The sequence below is a fragment of the Esox lucius genome, chromosome 19 (assembly GCF_011004845.1).
Source record: "Esox lucius isolate fEsoLuc1 chromosome 19, fEsoLuc1.pri, whole genome shotgun sequence".
Taxonomy (NCBI): Eukaryota; Metazoa; Chordata; class Actinopteri; order Esociformes; family Esocidae; genus Esox; species Esox lucius.
The window spans coordinates 9007186-9028383 of NC_047587.1; the positions used below are offsets into that span (position 1 = coordinate 9007186).

General features: G+C 41.2%; 1 protein-coding gene and 1 long non-coding RNA gene across 2 annotated transcripts; both read right to left on the reverse strand.

Annotated features, from left to right (window-relative positions):
• Window positions 1–2850: 2850 nt before the first annotated feature.
• LOC105018227 lies at window positions 2851–5132 on the reverse strand. Its single transcript, XR_828572.4, has 3 exons — window positions 4882–5132; window positions 4607–4710; window positions 2851–3564 (listed from the first exon to the last, which is right to left on the reverse strand). It is a non-coding gene; the product is annotated as an uncharacterized LOC105018227 (long non-coding RNA).
• Window positions 5133–13289: 8157 nt separating this feature from the next.
• Window positions 13290–19690, reverse strand: fgf6a (fibroblast growth factor 6a). The gene is made up of 3 exons (XM_010883498.4): window positions 19010–19690; window positions 18394–18497; window positions 13290–15330 (listed from the first exon to the last, which is right to left on the reverse strand). The coding sequence occupies exons 1-3, from the start codon at window positions 19347–19349 to the stop codon at window positions 15154–15156; spliced, it is 621 nt and encodes a 206-aa protein (XP_010881800.2). The 5' UTR covers window positions 19350–19690; the 3' UTR covers window positions 13290–15153.
• Window positions 19691–21198: the final 1508 nt, after the last annotated feature.

Here is a 21198-nt window from a genome sequence, read left to right on the forward strand (position 1 = left end):
AAACAATTCAAGAAGCTGTCTGCATCTGATAGATAATACTTAAAGATAAATTCAATTAGGGACAGACAGACATTGAGTAAAGTGATTTCTCACCATCTGGCAGAGTCATCTGGCACCAAAGAACACACTTGGAATGTGAGAAGAAGTCTTACAAGAAAAGTCCATCCTTTTACTGATTGGTAAAAACCTTATCTTTTGCCATGATAAAGACCCCAAACACTGATTAAGATCAACTTGGAGCAGACGTCTGCAGATGAAACTCTCTCAGTATTAGATTACATAACTCATAGCCTCAACCTCACTTATCAGTTATTTTCTGTTTTGTATTTCTGATTAATTCAAAACCATTTGTATATTTAATTTTTCACTTTTTTGTTGTACAGCGGCAAGAAGTACTTATTTAATAGATTTTAATTTCATTTTTTAACATAACACAATGGGGAAAGGTCCAAGTGGGGGCTAATACTTTTGAGAGCTGTTTATTGGAACGTTTGAACAACTTCATGAATGATTAAGCCTTAAAAGGTAATGTATTGAGGAATTATGCATGGCATCTTCCAGTGAAAATCTCAGCTGTTGTTTAGTTTACTATGAAAGTTAATCCAACAGGTCTGAATCAGTTACAACGTACAGAGACAACCACTTGTCACAGTCAAATCATTTCACCCATTTCACCATTACATTCCTGGTCCAATCACTGTTACCACAGTTGTCCACACAGAGGGCCAGACAATCACTGGTAGACCAGACAGTCACTCATGCAACACTGACTGCTGTGGTATCTGTCTGAAGCTTTTGTTCTGCCAAATAACCGGAGGTCAGTAGACATTCATCACCCACTATCAGTGAAGGCCAGCAGCACTTACTCAACTGTATATTCGTTTCAGATGATTATTGGCCATTTTTGGTGGACAGATTGAGTCTTGTCCTGGACTAAATCAAGATGATTCTCCATTGAGGGTTTGACCACAAGACCGGATCTATTAATCTAATGATCAGTCCAAAATATACGCTATGTCATGTTTTTTTAAAGGATTCCTGAGCATAACCATACCATTTTGGTATTACAAAATAGTTACCAGTTAAATAAATAGTTAACTAGTAATTACACTAATAATTAACTAATTAACTGGTAATTACTCTAAGTATTCTCGTGGTGTACGGTCTGATTGAATACAGCTCAGTTCAGTATCCAGGCGCACCAAAAAACAGCTTTTAACCGTGGTATATTGTTCATGGCACCCTCCTCTTGCCTTACTGCTTTACAGTATACTAAATCCTTATAGGATGACCACCAGCCCTTTCCTATTAGGTGCATGACCTCAAATGTCCACAAAACGCCAAAAAAAGTGCCTTGGTGCATTAAAACTATTTTTGGTACTTTTTCTTACTAAAAATAATTGGTTTTCTACACATATTAAAAATGTTAAAATAAAAATATATATAATTTTGTTTATTGTTACCCTTCGAATCTACCCTGGTGAGCAATGCTGTACTTGAAGTCACTTGGCCTACTGTACATGGAAGGTCAGGAAATAAGTAGAAGACAGGCAACACCTGGGTGAAGTCCAAAACCACTGGAACAATGTGCTCTGGACAAATGAGTCTGAGGAGGAGTTTGGCTGCAATGCCAGGCTCCATATTTGGTGAAAAGCAAAACACTGCCTTTGAACAGATAGCAAACCACAGAGCAAAATCTCCTGCAAATGCAATATTACATAATCATCAGGCTCAAGGCCAAACCAGTCCAAAATGTAACTTTGTAAAGGGGGGGAAGGACACCAGAATACCTATTAAAACCTGGAAATGTATGTATATTTGGGCCCATTGTAAATTGCTACTATAATGGGTGACTTGCTTTCATTGTTTAAATGCCATCATGAACAGAAGTGCCTTGTTGACAATGAGCCTACTACACATTTTCAGGATGTTCAGTAATATCATTGGACCTTCATCCTTGAGACAGAGTAATGCAAATATTTAAAAGGGTACTGCAACCTTGCACAACCAAACGGCTGACTCCTCTACAGCACATAGCCTACAGTCGTATCCTCCTGTTATCTACTCAATATATATCATAGTAACCTAGTTGCTGTGCATATTATTTAAAACTGCTGATTGTCAGTGGTTCTCTTCCATGCAAGTCAGAAAGCTCCTCAAGTCTCCTGAACATTCCATCCAGACTTTTTGGACATATTTTTAATTCATGAGCACGGAGACACCTGTGCATGGAAGCGACGGTCCCACCTGAGGTCGCACAGAAAACCAAGCCTATATCATTTTCATTTTATGCACATTAATGTTCACTTTGCACTATACACATGGCAATACACAAATATGAATTATAATGTGACCACATGTTTTATTTCTTATATCCCATACTTAACTTGATTTCTTAGATTCTCAAAGACAGATGGCATTTGTTATTTCTCTGTTGAGAGAACGTTTCATGGTTTAGGACAGTAGTCACAGTTATTATGTAACTTAAATGTAATTAACATTAATGCGTAACCATGAACAAAGTCTATGTGATCTTTTTGATTTACCATGGTGCAGTGGCCAGCACCATGTATGCGCAAGGGAGCCAGCTGTGTTCTGGTAGAGGAGGTCCGGGTAGAAAACATGCCCTTAAAGAAAAGGTTCCAGAGGGTAGTGGTTAATACCAAACTGCTTTTCACTCTCGTGGGAACAGTTTTTTCTTGTCAAATGCCTAAGTATATTCAGTTATGAATGTGTCTAATGAGAATGCATGTAATAGGTTAATCAGTAAAGGTTATATTATAAGTTGTGAAAATGTACTTGAAAAGGTATGTTTGTTAAAATGCCCCCTGATGCCAGAGAGCTGGCCACTTCATACACAGTATATACCCTGTAGCACCACATGGGGACGGGTGGTTCATGTATACTATGTATCGGTTCTACCTTTATTTTTAGACCACAGTTATTTGAGGCTTCATTTGTACAACAGCCCAACTACTTTTTTATTTATTTTTTAAACACTGGTTTATTTACTCTTTTGTCATTTTATATTTGTTGTAAACTCAAGTAATAAAACCCATAAATACTTGCACCCTAGTCAGTGTCTCTCAATGCCTGCTTGGTCTTTCTCTTACAATGGAAATATTGCTTAATGTCATCTAGCAAACTCTTTTTCTCTAGATTAACAAACGTCTATCATTCCTCTGACGTTAACAGTCAGTCAGCATGTCACTCTGCGTCTGTCTTTTCCACAGCCTTCTTGATAGGACTGCCTGGGCTGTTGGAATGCAACACCCGCAGAGGGTCGTCACAAGAAGTGATGGTCTCCTTGGAAATGACCCCAGCTCGTTCCTGGATGTGTTGAATATCCAGGTATTGATCCTCCGCGATGGGCTCAGCTTCTGGGATAACTGAGTGGACCTGTTGGCTCCTCTTACTTCTGTAAACTATTTGTCTCGTTGACCGGTCGTGTCCTTTGACATGGACTTCAGCCCCGTCCAACAGTCTGTTCTTAAATGAGTAGAACACATCCACATAGTTCTCCCTCCGCGTAGGCTTGAAAAGGCACTCAATACTGCTGACCATCTAGGGAGTGGAAACAGAAACAGAACTTTAATGTTATATTTGGTTTAATCAATCTACAAAATAATATGGGAGGATGAATATAAATAGTGATTTGATAGAGCAGACATGACTGTTGTGCATTTCTCTCTGAATTTACCCCTCGTTAAAAAAGTCTGACACAACTTCATAATTCTGATCAGTTTTGTGGAATAACTCGAAACAATAGAAATTAGATTCTTTTGAACTAGGATTTACTCTACTGCGAATCCATAGCTATGACGGGACATCTTGACTTTGCCAACATCTCTTTTGGTTGTATAACTATAGTAGGTGAAGAAGGCTATGTATCTACTGAGCTTCTGTACTTTAATACAGTGCACATCAGAATCATTTCCTTTCCAGTTAATACCCCGTACCATGGCCATATCCATTTCAAACTTGACAGGCTATATTGCATATCAAAAAAAATTATCAAGTATTGTAATTTGGTAAAGTAAATCTTTCGTGTGGGATGGTTCAAATTGCACTGATTCTGGGCCAAAATAAAGAAGCTGACTATAATCTTTTGGTCAAACCATGAAACGCTTGAAGCCAGTCATAGATATGCAGATATCCGTAGCTTAATGCCATGTCTGTTGCACTGGAATAGAAACCTCAATGTTTTGTATAGATTAATATAGTTAAGCAATGGGGCACGAGAGGGTGTGTTTTATGGCCAATATACCACAAAAACAAATCATGTAATCCCAAGGAGAATCGATTGTCCAACAAAACCATCCTTTAAAGTGGTGAAATCGATATATAGGCTAAACAGTACTGCTGCAGTGTAGCTACGTTTTTCATTGAAAACAATTCCATATTATTATTTTTGTCAGTTTTATCACACATCCTAATCCTATAGTGAAATAAATTCTAAACCGATACTTGTTTTCGAAATCTCGACTTTCATTTACCAAAAATATAAACTTCGCTCTCATTTAAGATCCAAATTGACATTCTATGAACTTCACATGTTCCCCATGGGATATGTTTTGGTAAAGCGCCGTTGCCATTCAATACTTACAGAACTGAACAACTTTCCCTGGACGTCTACACATAAGAACCGTTTTCTTTTAAAGTCCAATATTGACACACCGTCACTTGTTTGCGTTCTTATTCGGAGGAAAACTATGAATAAAATAACGGTATTACGTTTGACAAGTTATTAAACAGTTACATTACTTCATTTGAAAAGCACTTATATTACTTTTATTATCAACTTAATTTTGCACAAACATAACAACAACATAACGAATGGTGTGAACGTGAATGAAATTAATTAAAGTAAAATACAATTACCCAGAGAGTTTGTGGAAGTGGCTTTCAGATATAAATTGAATGAATTATCTCGTGTTTCGACAGACGTCGTGAGCTTTCCTTTGATGGCGCTATAAGGCGATAAGGTCGGTGTGTCTGGTAGGTACACAGGAAAACACCTACTAACAGGCATGAATTGGTGTACAGCGGCCAGCCAGACCAGGAGGAAAGGCGTTTGCATGGTCGAAATGTACCGGTTCACACCGGTCCGTGGGGTGCGCTTAATTTATACTTCCTGTTGAAAGTGGGTGCATGGATTGTTTATTTTGTAGTTTTTTTTTTTTTTTTGGGGGGGGGGGGGGTCGCACACAAGAATAATGTATTTGCTTTCTTTCCTTCCGCTTACGGGTCAGGTCGATTGGAGTGGAGGGCCTGGTCAGAAATGCTTACCCTCTAAAGGCTGATTTATACTTCAACGTCAAACGCGTCTGCGTAGGATTCGCTGACAGCGCAGAGAGACGCACAGGCCCGCACCGCTGGCCACTGAGAACGCTTTGAAATATAATAGAAGTTCACTCTCAAATAATATTCTGTTTATTAATATATACTAAAAAATGAAACAGTGTATATTTCCAAAAAGTTGGAGCCTTTGAAAAAACACATATTGTAATTACTCAATAATTAGAGACAAAGAATTATGAAATACATATGTGAATGTCAACACAAACTAGTGAAGGCAAGTGATGACGAAAATTCCTATGATAGCAGGACTGTATTACCTCTTAGCTAACCAGCTGTTCATTTAGAAAGGTAGCCACGTTGTTATTGAACTATTACAATACATACTTTTAGACTTGTTTAGGCTGTTATTTTTGCACATACAGTGAGTATGTGGTCAACCTGTGTGGCTTGTTTGGACAAAATGTTTAGACAAAGTTTTTTTTCTCTTTTTACTTTAGGTTATAAATGAACAGGTTTCCATGTATTTATTTATTTTAGATTTTGCATATATTGTCTAGTTGGAAAGGCATTGGTTTAGTTTGGCAAGTGTCTAACATTTTGGACCTTTAAATTAATTAACACCAACGTCAACATCAATAGTGAAGAGGTGACTCTGGGATGCTGGCCTTCTAGGTAGAGTTGCAAAGAAAAAGCAATATCTAAGACTGGCCAATAATAAGAAAAGGTTAAGATGGGCAACAGAACACAGACACTGGACAGAAGAGGAACTCTACCTAGAAGGCCAGCATCTCAGACTCACCTCTTCACTGTTTATACTGATACTGGTAATTTCCAGTTACTATTTAATTAAGATGCCAGTTGAGGACCTGTGAGGTGTCTGTTTCTCAAACTAGACACCGTAATGTATTTATCCTCTTGCTCAGTTGTGCACTGGGACACCCCACTCCTCTTTCCATTCTGGTTTGAGCCAGTTTGCGCTGTTCTGTGAAGGGAGTAACACACATCGTTGTACGAGATCTTCAGTTTCTTGGCAATTTTTCAGAATAGCCTTTATTTCTCAGAACAATAAACTGAGTAATTTTTTTCTGGACACTATGAGTCTGTAATTGAATCCACAGCTAAAGAAGGCCAGTTTTGCTTCTTTAATTAGCACAACAGATTTCAGCAGTGTCAAAATAATTGCTAAAGTAAACACAGTGTGCCACAGGAACACAGGAGTGGTGGTTGCTGATAATGGGCCTCTGTATGCCTACAGTGGGGAGAACAAGTATTTGATACACTGCCGATTTTTTCAGGTTTTCCCACTTACAAAGCATGTAGAAGTCTGTAATTTTAATCATAGATACTCTTCAACTGTGAGTAATGGAATCTAAAACAAAAAACCAGAAAAACACATAGAAGGGAGGTTGTTGGCCAAGATCTCGCGATACATGGCTCCATCCATCCTCCCCTCAATACGGTGCAGTCGTCCTGTCCCCTTTGCAGAAAAGCATCCCCAAAGAATGATGTTTCCACCTCCATGCTTCACGGTTAGGATGGTGTTCTTGGGGTTGTACTCTAACAGGTCTGTAAGAGCCAGAATTCCTACTGGTTGGTAGGTGATCAAATACTTATGTCATGCAATAAAATGCAGATTAATTATTTTAAAAAAATCATACAATGTGATTTTCTGGATTTTTGTTTTAGATTCCGTCTCTCACAGTTTAAGCGTACCTATGATAAAAATTACAGACCTCTGAATGCTTTGTAAGTAGGAAAACCTGCAAAATTGGCCGTGTATCAAATACTTGTTCTCCCCACTGTAGCTTAGTGGCATAGTAGTTAACGACACAGCCTGTCACATAGGAGACCGTGGTTCCAATCCGGTGATGGCAACGACATTCATCCCTTCTAATCATGGGACGGCTGAACTAGGCTGGCCTGGTTCCTTTCCTTGTTTTAAGTTGGGGAGGTTGGTGTTTTTTTTCCTGATACTTTGAGTTTAACCAGCCTCCCTCCCCCAATAAATAACGAGCTGTCCTTTAAGTTGGCATACTGTGGTTAGCCTGGAGTTCATGCGCCTCCCGTTGTTGTTTCAGGGGATAATATTACCACCCTCCCCCATCTTTTTTTTTTTTTTTTAAAAGACAAAGATTAAAAGTATGCAAACACGCTACGTTCAACTTCACTGGACAAATGGTTCAGTGTGCCTTGCGACCCGGGTTTTCCTGGGTCTTTAACCTGTATGGGTGGAAACTGTACTGGTGGAAAAGGGGACAGAAGTTATATTTGAAGAGTGACAGCTGTGTTTGTTCAAAACCTGTCGAGGATTTTGGTCTGACCAGAAGTGAGTGAGTTTATTAAATTATTACATAAAATGTACCATGTAATTATCAACCGTTTGATCAGTTAATAAAGAACAAATATTTATTTAACCACCAGAATGTTTACTAGGATGACACATACCAGAGGGCTGTTCCTGTATCCTTTCAATGATTCTCTTAACTGAGACAGTTAGGTCAGAGTCAATGGATCCCGGGAATGTCACTATTTTTTCCGAGGAGGTCATTTTGACCTGTCCGTAATAATACTACCGCCATGTGGCACTAACGTCCCTTGTCATGAAAGACTTTGAGCGGTTGGTAGAACCCACAAAACATCTTCTTACCCTCAACTTTAGATCCACCGCAGTTTGCTGACAGGCCAAACAGGTCTACAGATGACCCCATTGGCTTAACCCTCCCCTCTGTCGTCTCATCATCTGGACCAAAGGAATACATATGTAAGAATGCCGTTCAGTGATTGCAGTTCAGCATTCACCACAACTGTGTCCCACAACCTTGCGGTGAATTTCAGGGATCTGGGCCTCAACTCGGTCCTGCAGGTGTGTCCTCTACTTCCTGTCGGGCAGGCCCCAGGTGGTTGGGATGGGCAGCTCCACCTCCTCCACACTGACTCTCGTGGGTCTGCGGTGGGGAGAGGTTGCAGCATCAGAGTTCCTCTGGGTTAACATCAGCGCCGACAAGCCCAGGTTTCTCCACTCCAAAGTCATGGTCACGGAGGCGAGGAAACGGCAGCTTTACCTACGCCGACTAACGAGGTCCGACATGGACTCCAGGATGCCCACCAACTTGGACATCATTATGGTCTTTTGGAAAAAAGATTCTAACATCTATTGGAGAGTGTCCTGACTGGTGTTCTGACTGGTGTCCTGACTGGTGTTCTGACTGGTGTCCTGACTGGTGTTCTGACTGGTGTCCTGACTGGTGTTCTGACTGGTGTCCTGCAACCCTTTGGGTCCCGAGGACCAGGATTAAGAAACACTGCGCTAGAGAAAATAACATTACCAGCTGAACGCTGAAACCCGCTTAATGCTGCTTGCAGCTAGTGTAAGACTGACACAAATATCACTTATCTTTTTTATTACTTACCTGTTTACATTTCTTTTATATATTACTTTTATTCTGTTGTATTACTTATTGTAAGAGCCGTAATTAGGTTAATGGTTGCTCAGGATCGCCACCCGGTGGTTGCCCGAAGAGGCGGAACAATCATGGCACCCAGGCTAGCAATTTGATTTGAATATGTGTTGCTGGTGATGCTGGTGGAGGACGCTCCAGAGAAACTTCTCTTATTGTTTCCTTTTGTTGTTTACGTAACTTTACCCTTTTTTAAATGACTTATCATGTGACATCTCTTGAGTTATAGGGAGTGAAGTTTGGGCATAGTTAGTTTTGAGCATTCGCACACAATCACATGCTCATCTAACAATCAACAGAGATATTAAACTCAGCCTACAATCGAGACAACCGTGAGTACAGTTTATTGATCTGTCTGGATCTGTCTGGATCAGTAGCGTCCACGTGGCTTACTTTTAAAAATAGGAAAGAAGCCATAACACTTATGCTTGCACTGTAGAAGACATTTTTTGGAAACCAAGCATTTCATTGCCAATAATGCTGTTGTTAATGTGTAATTAACAAATGAACTTCAACTTGAACACCCCCAACTCTGGCGATGCTTGGCCAATAGGCATCTCCCCATGAGTTCACCACACAGAACTGTCTTCCAACTCAATCAACATGTATGAGCAGGGAAATGGGATTAGAAGAAACAGCTCACAGCATCATGGATACGTTCAGAGGGAGGATGACACACACTCTTATTTATATATATTTTTTTTGTGTCATTAGTCGCTCTTATTTTACTTTTTACATCTAATAATTAAACACACGCACAGTTTACAATTTTATTTTGCCTGTAATGTTTTTTTTCTTTACTGACGGGCCGCCGGATGCCTTGTTGTCACCATGACACCAGCTAATGGGGATGAGAGAAAAAATAAACACATGCATCACATCATCAGTGGGAGGGACTAGGGAACCTATGTTTCACAAAATGTGGCTATGTTTATTTCTGACAGAAGAGGGAGCTCCAATCTCACTGTCACCTCCAAAATTATTGGCACCCATAATATAGAGCAGGTACCCATTGAATCATGGTTACAGTCATTCTGTCACTCGGTGTTGATCTGCTTCACCTATTGGACTGTTTAATAACCGAAGTAGATTTTTTACGAAAGGTGTCATATCATAATGGAAACTTAAAGGGGTTTTGAAAATCATGATCACATTAAAAACAGGGAGATTTGACTGTCATTCTGTTACAAAACTTTAGGTTTTCAGAGTCCCAATTTCCATCTATAGATGTTCTGTAGATGGTTTGTTGAAAGTTTGTTGATAGTATTACTATCTGTTAATAAGAAATGGCTTGCAAAGGTTAAGGTTATGTTTATGATAAGGTTTAGTTTAGGGGTTCAGGTATGGGTTAGTAGATATCAATTAAAATGTTACTGATAGTCGGTAGATAATCTGTAAAGCATTGACAGAAACACTTTTGGGACTCGCAAAATAAAGTGTTACCGAACATAACATCTGCTTTTTGTGTGAACAAATTTGGTCAAATTGTTGAAAGTGACTCTTGCATAGAGTTGTAATGGTTTGTTTAACAATGGCTTTTGTTTGGAATATACAGCTCTGGTAAAAATTCAAAGACCACTGCGCCATTTTTCTTTCCTTTCCAAAAAAGTTGAAAAGGAAGGTTCTGTGGGAAGAACAGAAGGGTTCAAATTAAGAGACCACTGCAAATTGAACGCTTTTGTTCTTCACTTAAAAAAAGCTGCAGTGGTCTCTTAATTTCTTCCAGAGATGTATTTAGAGGTGATTCATAGCATAGAATTGCCCATTACCTACTTCTCTAACCAAAATGCTCAGGGTGAAGGAGGATGTGTTTTATTGACAAGACAGATGGGCAGCAATTTACCACACCCCTTTTTCCTCTATAAATACTAACTGTTCATGTATTAAGTTAGAGGCTCCTCTGATGATTATGTTCGTAAGCGTTTGACGCGTCTCTCTATTTGCAAATACACAATTAAATTGTGCCAAGAGAATTTTGTCTCTGTACTTCCTCCTTTAAGAGTTCTGATCGATGAAATTGCCATCACAGCCTTGACAAACCCAATACATAGAAGGTTCAATCATAATAAACACAGTTCACAAAAAACATAAAATAACAACAACCCGTATAAAACATTTTTTATTAACATTTCAGGAATACAGTTAACTTCTGTGCACAGCACATACGTACAAAAATAAAAGGAAAACCATTTTTTATATATTAGTATTCTTACTCCTCATCATTTTTCAGAAACAAGTGATTGGAGAAGTCTGTTGTTTCAAACTAATTTACAATCATTTCAATAAATTGGAACTAAGGCAGAAGGTGAGGTATATGTTAAAAAGTAGGAGGGGGATTCAGAAGGAAGACCACTCCCCTCAGTGCAGGAATATAAAACTTAGAGAGAACAAAAACTAAGGCTGCCAACACACAGGGACACACACAGACACATTACCACTGCTCCCTCATCCTCTACAACCCCTTCACTCACCCACTGCCACCCCTCCCTCATCCTCTACAACCCCTCACTCATTCACTGCCACCCCTCCCTCATCCTCTACAACCCTTCACTCATCCACTGCCACCCCTCCTTAATCCACTACAACCCTGGCGGCCTCATCCATTACTGCCCCTGCTTCATCCATTACCTCCGCTCCCTCATCAAACCACAACCTTTGCCTCATCCACTACCACCCCTCCATCGTCTGCTACAATCCCTCTCTGATCCCCTACCATCCCTCTGTCATCCGCTGCCATCTCTTTTTGTCCGCTACCAACCCCTACCTAATCTGATACCACCCCTGACTCCTCAACTACTGTTTCTCCCTCATCCACTGTCGCCCTTCCCTAATCTGCTACCAGCCGTGGGCGGCGACGTTGCACGAGTTTGAACGCCTGCAATGAGTTGTACTGTAAGTTACTTTGGGCTTCAATGCCATCTCAGAGTCTAAAACTCTGAACAACTTTTAATACATTTGGTACAAGACTTACATGTGTAGGCTTAATGAATTAAGAAGCAATTGTGACAGAGGAACAAAATATATATATATATATATATATATTAATGACAAGCATTGCAGGATGCTGTTCTAAAAACAGGTATTATTCACTTCCATAAAGATTCACATTGCGTGTTATGATCACGTCTGTGGAGTAGAAGGGGCAGAGAAGAGAGTGCTATGTAGTCCAGGTTAATTGAAACTAAGAATCCTGCTACATTATTAACCCTGACCAGCACACACCATTATTAACCCTGAAAAGCACAATTGTGCTTTTATTCATTCCTACATTACAGATCATCATCCAGAATTGGAGGCGATCAAGACATTGCTCTTCTAAGCTTGATCTGGTGCTAGCTGCAGGGAGAAAACTACTCGGCAGATGAAGCAACAAATTTATCTTGTGGTTTTCAGTCCATAACTAGCACAGTAAACGTCCTAGGAGGACCACCTGTTCTCAAGGCTGCATTGAACACTTCAGTGGCTTGGGTAAAGGTGCGTTCCGATCACATGATCACCCCGGAAATCATGCTATTCCAAAAACACACTGCTTTTAAAAAGAGATCAGCTCGTCTTAAAGTGACAACACCCTGTCTCAGACCAAAATCCTCAATCAAAATTAGGTTTAGGCAGGTTTTTGCCGGAACAGGATGCACTTCTCTCTCTGTGGGACACTCATCTATTGACCAGAGTTCCTCTTCATAGCACATCTGCACTATCCAGATAATGTCAGGTTTTGTCTCATGACGGTCCACAGCCAACACCATCTTTCTGTTAGGCCTTTCCAATTGTCTGTCATTGTCCAGAAAGGACTGGATGCCAGCACATCGACACCATTCCAGCTTATTCCTGACTCAAGGTGAATTAATCTGACGGGCACCTCCTCTGTCTCTTTGGTGGTGTCAGACTTTGGAGTATGACGGCTGCGGACACAGATGCTTCCTGTGTCCCATCCCAACCAGACACGGCATCCAGCTAATGACCTGTCTCACCACACAACTTTGGGAGCTTGGCTGAGGGTAAGAACCAGCTCATATGCATTTCAGAGCCGGCTACAAATTGCTATGTTGGAATAATAATTGAACAGGTGTAAATGACAAAAATGCTAAAAGAGGTTAAAAGATGACAAAATGTCTCATTATCACCGACAGGTCAACCATACTTGTAGCACAGCAATAATCACACACCTTTGCGCCACTCCATTTCCAACAAGCCCATGCTCAGCCAGAGAGGTCCAGAATCCGCTAACCACTGGACCTAAAAATCCCCTCAGGTCATTCATGCAAGGTACACTTTTCCATCAATGTAACAAGCCACACGCCATCCATGAATGAAGGAATCACAGAGGGAACACAGGTCAAGTGACCCCTCTTTTGCCTGGACGTCACGTGCCACACAGTGAAAGAGGTCCGGGACTCCGTCCTTGGACTGAAATAATTCAGGATCGCAAAGGAAGGATACTTCTGGAATCTCAAGGCCGCAGTTGAACAAAGGGCTTTATAGTGTCAACAAGCCGGGGGGGGGGGGGGGGGGGGGGTGGGGGGGGTGGGGGGGGGGGTCTGCTCAGGTATTTGGAGAGTAATTTGTCCAACATGATCTGCGTCCTCAGTAGGTTGAAACAACCATGGGTGCCCCATGCACGGCCCCATACGTCCTCTACTGTATGTCAGTACAGCCCTGTATATGTTGTCCTATATTACAGAAACAGTATTCAGTAAGAGCAAGCGACAACGACTTCAAGTATGCTGCAATACTGTACAAAGCACAAACTTTACTACTGTAAGCCTTTGGTGAATTGCCTGGAGACATTGCTTTTTATGTTTCTTCCACATGTGACCGTACAACTTAATGATCGGTTTGAGCTATGAAAGAGAGAAACAGGTCCCTATGACTACAATCGTCATTATCTAAATATCAGATAATTGATTTTATAGCCAGATTGCGTTACCTGAAATATTATTCGCAAATCTCAGTTGCATAAAATAGGCAACGCTTCTCAAAAATGTGTACAGGAATATTTACATTACTTCAAATTAATTTAGCAGACCTTTATTTCCAGAGTGCACATGAAAACAAGCCCTACTTATGCAGCGCAACATTTACCGCAGAAATGGAGATACTGTAATTGCTTACATTTCTCAATCCAGCGCACAAAACTTTTCAACCCATATCAAATGAAACTGTTTGATCGATACAGCAGTCTCCCAATCGGGCCAAGACCAGACACATTTCAACCCAAATCTAACTGTTTGATCAATACAGCAGGCTCCCAGTCAGTCCAAGACCAGACACGTTTCAAACCGCATCAAATCTAACTGTTTGATCGATACAGCAGGCTCCCAGTCGCTCCAAGACCAGACTTGTTTCAACCCGCATCAAATCAAACTGTTTGATCGATACAGCAGGCTCCCAGTCGGTCCAAGACCAGACTTGTATCAACCCGCATCAAATCAAACTGTTTGATCGATACAGCAGGCTCCCAGTCGGTCCAAGACCAGACACATTTCAATCCATACTGACCATCTTAAGCCTCATAAAAGCTGGGATTGTCAAAGCCCCCCCTAGGGTGGGGGGGACATACAGTTCAATCTTCCCACACCGATGGCGATAAGACTCCTCCGGGCCCCCCGGGGGCGGTCCGACAGAGTCTCAATTACTTAATTGATCTAATTCTGGAAAGAAAATCAACTGAAGATACTTGTGGCCCTCTAGGAATTGGGCTAAGGCCCCCCGGGGGGTCCGAGGGAGGGATGACTTGCGCGTCATCCCTATTTCTGACTGAGGGGCGCGTATCTCGCATGCAATGGAAGGGGCGGCATGGAGGAATCCAAGGCACCCACCACCTCATCACAAAGCGGAACATTTGGTGAGTGCTCTGCTTGCCCCTTGCTAGGCCACGATACAGCGTTGACACGCAGCCGACACGCAACGTTGACACATCTAGTCCGTGACGGATAGTGACAAAAGTTCAAAGTAAACAGGCATTCTTCTCTGAAATTTCATGCACACGTTTTTTTTTTTTTTTCTCATTCAGGGACGTGGTGCTTTGAGGTAATAAAAAGTATCCATTTCACTTCTAGAGGCCAGGCTGGGCGGAGCTTAACTGTCATCCACTGACAGGGCAATGTCTCCGCCAGTTTTGGCAAGCACCCATATAAAGTGAAGCGGACAGATGAAGCTTCTCGACCCCGTATATAGTACTGATTTAAATAATAAGCAGCAATGAAGGGCATATCCATATGTTCTAATACAAAGAAAGCTCCCGAAATATACATATAAAGACTGAATAACTACTATCATATACAGTGGTATTTCTTTTGCAGTTCATTTGTATTGGTGTACGCATGTATACATATAATGTTACCTGGAAAACAATCCGTATGTGCAAATAAGTGACTTATTGCGATTTCTTTTCTCATGTTCGGGGGAGGAAGTGTGTGACAGTCATGGCGGTCGTGGCCTTGTTGCCTCTCTTCCGGCGGCCATATTTGCTGAGGGCGATGTAGGAGCCTCTGTAAACAGAAGACTCATAGGCATTGTAGTTGTTTGGCAGCAAGCTCTCTCTGAACTTGCACTCATCGTGGAAGACTGTCTGAAAATAACAAAGGGGAATTGGTCTAAGAAAAAACAATGCTCAAGACAAGTTGCACAGTTGGCAATTTAATATAGTTGTACAAGATACATTGTTGGCTATACCAGTGAGGATCGTTGTACACTTTGGGTCGGCTTTGTGGACACAGATTAAGCCTAGAGCTGTACTAAAAAAAGTCCAGGACTAGGCTTTATCTGTGTTCTTGAAACCAACCTTCTATGTTTAAACTCACAGTAATTTGTTGCGAAAGTGCTTAAAGTAGGTCTTTTACTCAATAAATCACTGGGAGATTAAATGTGCAACTCTCCTTTTTTATAGCCTACAGTTCAGCTCCTCTAGTAACTTATTTTACTGTACACGATTCAATAAAACAGGAAAATACTTGTCATGCAATAATAAAAGGTTGACATGTGAATTAGGGGGAGCCATGCATCAAGATATTGTAGCAAGTTTTTTTTTGTTAATAGAAGGTCACGATTGTGTGGACTAGCACATCTCTCACTCAACTAACATTCATAAATAACAACATTGTTTCTTACACCATAAATTACCACCCCTGAAAATCTATCCAAAATATTAGTAATGTTTAAAACTGCAATTTGAAATGAACTAAGACTGCTGGAATGTCATACTCATATTTCTAAAGTTATTTCATGGTAAATGTTGCTGTTTGGGACTGATTTCAAGCAGGCTGTTGAAGGCATGCTAACAGGGGCCCTACCACTCCAGGGGCCCTACCACTCCATGGGCCCTACCACAGGGGCCCTACCACTCCAGCTGTTTGTGCTAGACAATGCTAAACTGAGGTGAATAGGATTAAATCTAATCCAATCACTCCTGGTCTTTATTTTGACAGTTTGTCGCATTTTGGCATCTTAGTACATCTTTCTCTTTTTTTACCCTAATGGTTCAACTCTGCCTTTGAACCTTATAGTATAAAAGCACTTTGCAAAGGTGCTTTATTATCCACTCCAGAGAAGGTGTACTCCCTTTCAGATGTGCTGTGTGGTACCACTTCAAGGCTCGGTGTGCAAGCAGGTGACCGTGCACAAATCTGGTTGTGGGAGCTGGAGATACATATTGGCAAGAAAGCAAGTCACCAAATGAGTAGTCATTTTTTTCTTTGGCGAGAAATACATTCAAATTCGATCAATACACAGAGCTGACGCACACAGACACAGAGCAGATGTGCATGGCCCCTGCATCTAACTGCAAGCCAATCCATTGCTCTAAGTTAGTGAACGATATTCAAATTTAGTTTTCCAAATTCATGTGTGCTCTAAAACAATGATATTGGCAAGTTCTACTGCTTCTTTGTAGCAGCTGGGAAAGGCAGGCTATGGGAGAGAGAGGAGGGGGAGGGAGCGCACACACAAAGCAGCAGCCGGTGGATATGGAGCAGAGCTGCACTGCTGAGCTCAGCCGAATGGCCAACCTGGTCTCAGGGGAATATGTTACTTAGTATACGTAAACCTGTGACAGACAAATTTGTATGATATTTTAGGTTACGGTACATTCCAAGGTGCTACTACAACTAAGAATATGTTGTGCATTTGTTCAAATGTGTCATGTTACGAATGCTACTAAAACATAACTGATGAATACACAAAAACGTATGATATATTATGAATTACATTTAAGGTTTAAATTATGTTTGGGCTAGGTTTAAGGCTAGGCCTCACAGTGCTGGGGTTAAGGTTAGAACACAACAAGAAAGAAATCACCAGTGCCTCATCAGTAAAAAGAATGCACTTTTAAACAGCCACTCTATTTAATTGTAAATGTGCTCATCACTTCTACCAGTGGCCTGTCTGTATATATAAAAATAAGTCTGTCAAAGATTTACGTGTACAATCTTGTCTGAGACCAGCCTGGAATGCCACCCACAAACAAGGAATTCAATAAGTCAAACCAAAGTTGCAAGTGCAGCCTTAAAAAAGTAACAGAATTTGTCGCTATACCCATGATAAAGTTTCTACCGTTGGTAAAGCTGTCTATGTTAGGGGAGTCATAATGTTTATAGCTGAGAAACTCTCAATGAAAGTGAATATTGTTTTTTTTTACTGAGCGATGAGTCAAGAAACAAGCCACAGAAATGGGTCTTATCGCTGTGGAAGGTTTTTACCTGGACCTAAATTAGTATTTCAAATCAAAGGATGGTGCAAAGCCTGACATTGGGTGGAATACTAAATGCCAGTTATTTCTCACTCGTGTTGTGTGAATGCGTTTGTAACCTATTAACTAAGGTCATAATTACTTGCATACACAATGTAACTGTACCCTGTTCACTCACGCGCAGAGAGCTGTGGGAATTGGGCGCATCTCGCGCTTTGTTAATAGCTATTTTAATAAACAAATAACACTCATATTTTTCAGAGTTGTTAACATATTTTTCTTTCATTGTTAACCTTTCTGACCATATTCTACAATAATGGGCTTCATTGTGAAAAGGCATAACATGAGCTGAACATATGACTAGACGAAGAGTTGATGACATCCATCCGAGTATTCCATCAAAATGGATTAATTTATGAAATTATCCGTACTGACATAGGCCTATCAATTTGTTAATCGCCTAAGTCAGAGGACGCATTTCAATCAGTGAGACATAGACCGATGAATTGAACCTAACTTAGAAATAATATTCTCATTGAATTTCAATTTCAAGTCGCGGTGACAGGATCTGAAGTGAGTGTGTGTGTGTGGGGAGGGGGGTTCCTCCGCACGCAGGGCCGTATACAGCGCGTGACACAAGTATGCGTCTGTTAACCTCATCATTATTGCCCAAGGCAAATCGACCGTAAGCAGGCCCCTAACTGAATGTACCATTAAGGGGGAAACATATTGAACCCTCGTCATCCACCAAATAGGCAGTCATTCCATAATCATATGCCTATTTCTTCTCGCATGGCCTCATTAATTCACAACACACTTGAATATCGTCACACCCAATAGCGTATATGACATGCAAATAAACCGAACAGTCATGATGGCCCAGGCCACAATTCTCGAAACCATAAACAAATATTGCAGGACATTAAATTGATTACTGTGCATACCTACCGTTCCGTATAACCTTCCTCGGCTATTCATTGCGACAAACAGCTCACTTCTCACCCCATACAAGCTAACCACTCCTCGCTCTACCGTTGAGATCTCTATTAGACCTAATTGAACAAAATACCAGATATTAGATATAGAAAAAAATACATAATATTGGCATTAAATATGGTTTGGTTATGGGCTAGGTGTGTAGCATGTGCTCCGCGTCTGTGGGTGTTAACCTTGCAGGTTGCGGCGCGGGATGCTGAGTCTTTGTTCTACATATTTTCCCACGATCATTTTTTAAATATTTGCTCAGCGAAGTATAGGCTTAGGCTATCATGCAATAACTGTCATTTTGGACGTGCACGGTTTCTGGTGAGCTGTAGTCAGTGTAAAAATAAGTTGTCTAAATACGTCCATACATTCATGTCATGTTTGAGCTTAGGGAGGTATTTAGCACCGATAGATACTGTTTTTAATAATAGATGTGTCTTTGCTCGTGAAGACATTCAGTGCTCCCTTTGCAGCTGATGACACATGCAAATAAATGGGCTATTAGACGCTGTTCTATCAATACTTATTGACGACCCCTTTATGTGACGTCTATTGCATTACATCGTTGGTAGGAACTCACTGTACTGGTTCTCATTATGTACACCATTTATCCTGCCGTCTGGGAGGACCTGAAGGTGAAACCCGATGCCCACGTTGCAGTAGAGCCTCCGCACTCTTTTGATACCCAGCAAATAGTCACTCTCCCAGTTCAGGTCCGATTTCTCCCCCGAGATGCCCAGAATGGAGCGGGAGAAGAGGGTCTCCCATCTTTTCTCCAATAAAGTTGCATTTGTCCTGCTTGGAATAGGATATGATGACAAAATCCCCACTAGGCACCCCAAGAGAACAATCGTAGTCAACGTCCAGTGCGTGCTGGCCTCGTAGGACATACTGATGAGGAGCCTTTGCGCAATGGCCATCCGGTTTACCTTCGGGGCACGTGGTCAATGGCCCTAAAAATACCACTCTTCTTGTTTTTCTTCCTTCGGCATGCTGGCAGGGGATTATTTTTGGAACGCAGATCAGGGCTGTAGGCATGAGACGAGAGCCCCAGTGCAGAGGAGTAGAAATGGGAGAGCGCGCGGCAGAGCTTGAGGTGGTGGCGGTGATGATTACCATGTTTTGCAGGTCCGCGCCTCTCTCTCTCTATCCCTCTCGGTCTCTCTCACTCTCTCTCTCACTCTCTGTGGGCACCGCAAGCCATTGAGAATACCACATACCACTTACCAAAATCCTGCTTCACCTTGCCAGGCTATCGCATCTCTAAATGACATCATGCTGACTCCACCGCTGCCCCGTCGAAAAACAGGATGAGGAGAGTGAACTTGCAAGCGAAAAGAAGCGCTGAATTGCAGTGCCAAGTCTGTGGAGAGTTCAACGCAATTCTGCCACACCACGCGTAAAACCGGGAATCGGAAAGACCTCATTGGGTAGCGTTAAGGAACTGCGGTACGTGATGGGCACTTCGGCAGCTCCCAAATTGGGTCGGTGGTCATATGTCTGACAGGCCGCTTCCTTATTTAGAAGGAAGGTGTAAAAACAGTCCACTTGTCATCGGACAGCAATGGCACCCTTGCCGGACACTTCTTATCCTGCTTGTTCAAGACCTCTATCAACTAAGTGATAGCTTGAAACACAGCGAATAGACCACAATAAGACTTAAATTCATGAGCACTGTGATGCGTAATTAAGTTAAATTCCCCTAAGTCTTAGACAACAGATGTATTCCCTTTAAAAAAAAAGAGAATAAACATTTTCTTTGTATTGCCACTACGGAGCAAGACTAGTCAGTTGATTATATGCATTTATCAACGCTTCCTACGTTTAACTAAATGTAGCCCATTTAGTTTGAAATTCCTGTGGATGGCGCTATTTTCAAGGTTTTAACTGCTTCACGCACCGTTACTAACAGTGAGTTTGCACAAATGTTCTCAGTGACATTAGACAAGCATTTTACAGTTAATACAATACATTTATTTTGTATTAAAATCGATTTGGTGAATGCACAAATTATAGCCTTAGAAAATTACAATCAATATACAACGATTTGACTTATATGAAAGCTGAAAACACCAAGGATAACTATTTTGAGCTTCACTTCAAACTGAGGACTTAACAGCAGAGTCAAGTTCATACAAAGCCAAGCAAATAGGCCCTGAAAACATCCCTGACTAGCCTATACGTTTTATACGCCATAACACATCTACATAAGAGTGTTGTCAATCAACCAAAGCCATATTTGAAATGTGACCCCTGACACTTGCTACTATAAAACCCAAAAGGAGTTTGGACCCTGAATTAAAGGTAGACCCGATTAAATGAAAATGCCAAATGCAGTACCTACGCAGACAGCAGTTGCTTGCATTCCTTCTGATCCACTTTAACAGCCACTGACATTAGCTAAATGCATCCATGTCTTCACTGTCAGTCGAAAACAGTGCACGTGGACAGATTCAGTTGATGACGGACAACGTGCGCCCATCTCGTCAAGGCAGTGCCGGCTTTAGGCTTTTGCGGGCCCTAAGCTTAGGCTACAGGGAAGGCTCCCCCAGCAACCCTACTTCCCTCAGCTATGCTTTGTCTACCTTTAAAGGACTAACTCAATGTAGCTCACTTAGGCAGCACACAATAATGCAAAAAGGCACACCCCCTGGAAGGTTTCTTTGTTTTACGTATTTTGATATATGCATAGGTAATCTTCACTTTAACACTATTGACAGATAAAGGTAACCATACAACAAATTACACTTAAAGATTATACTTTGCAAA

What these genes read in the sequence shown, in the direction of transcription:
- fgf6a (XM_010883498.4), bottom strand. Translation starts at nt 19,349, where the DNA reads ATGGCCATTGCGCAAAGGCTCCTCATCAGTATGTCCTACGAGGCCAGC. An exon ending in ACATAATGAGAACCAGTACA is followed by an intron (nt 18,498 to 19,009) that starts GTGAGTTCCTAC and finishes TTGTTCAATTAG; the next exon opens with GTCTAATAGAGATCTCAACG. An exon ending in GAGGAAGGTTATACGGAACG is followed by an intron (nt 15,331 to 18,393) that starts GTAGGTATGCAC and finishes TGTTATTTTCAG; the next exon opens with ACAGTCTTCCACGATGAGTG.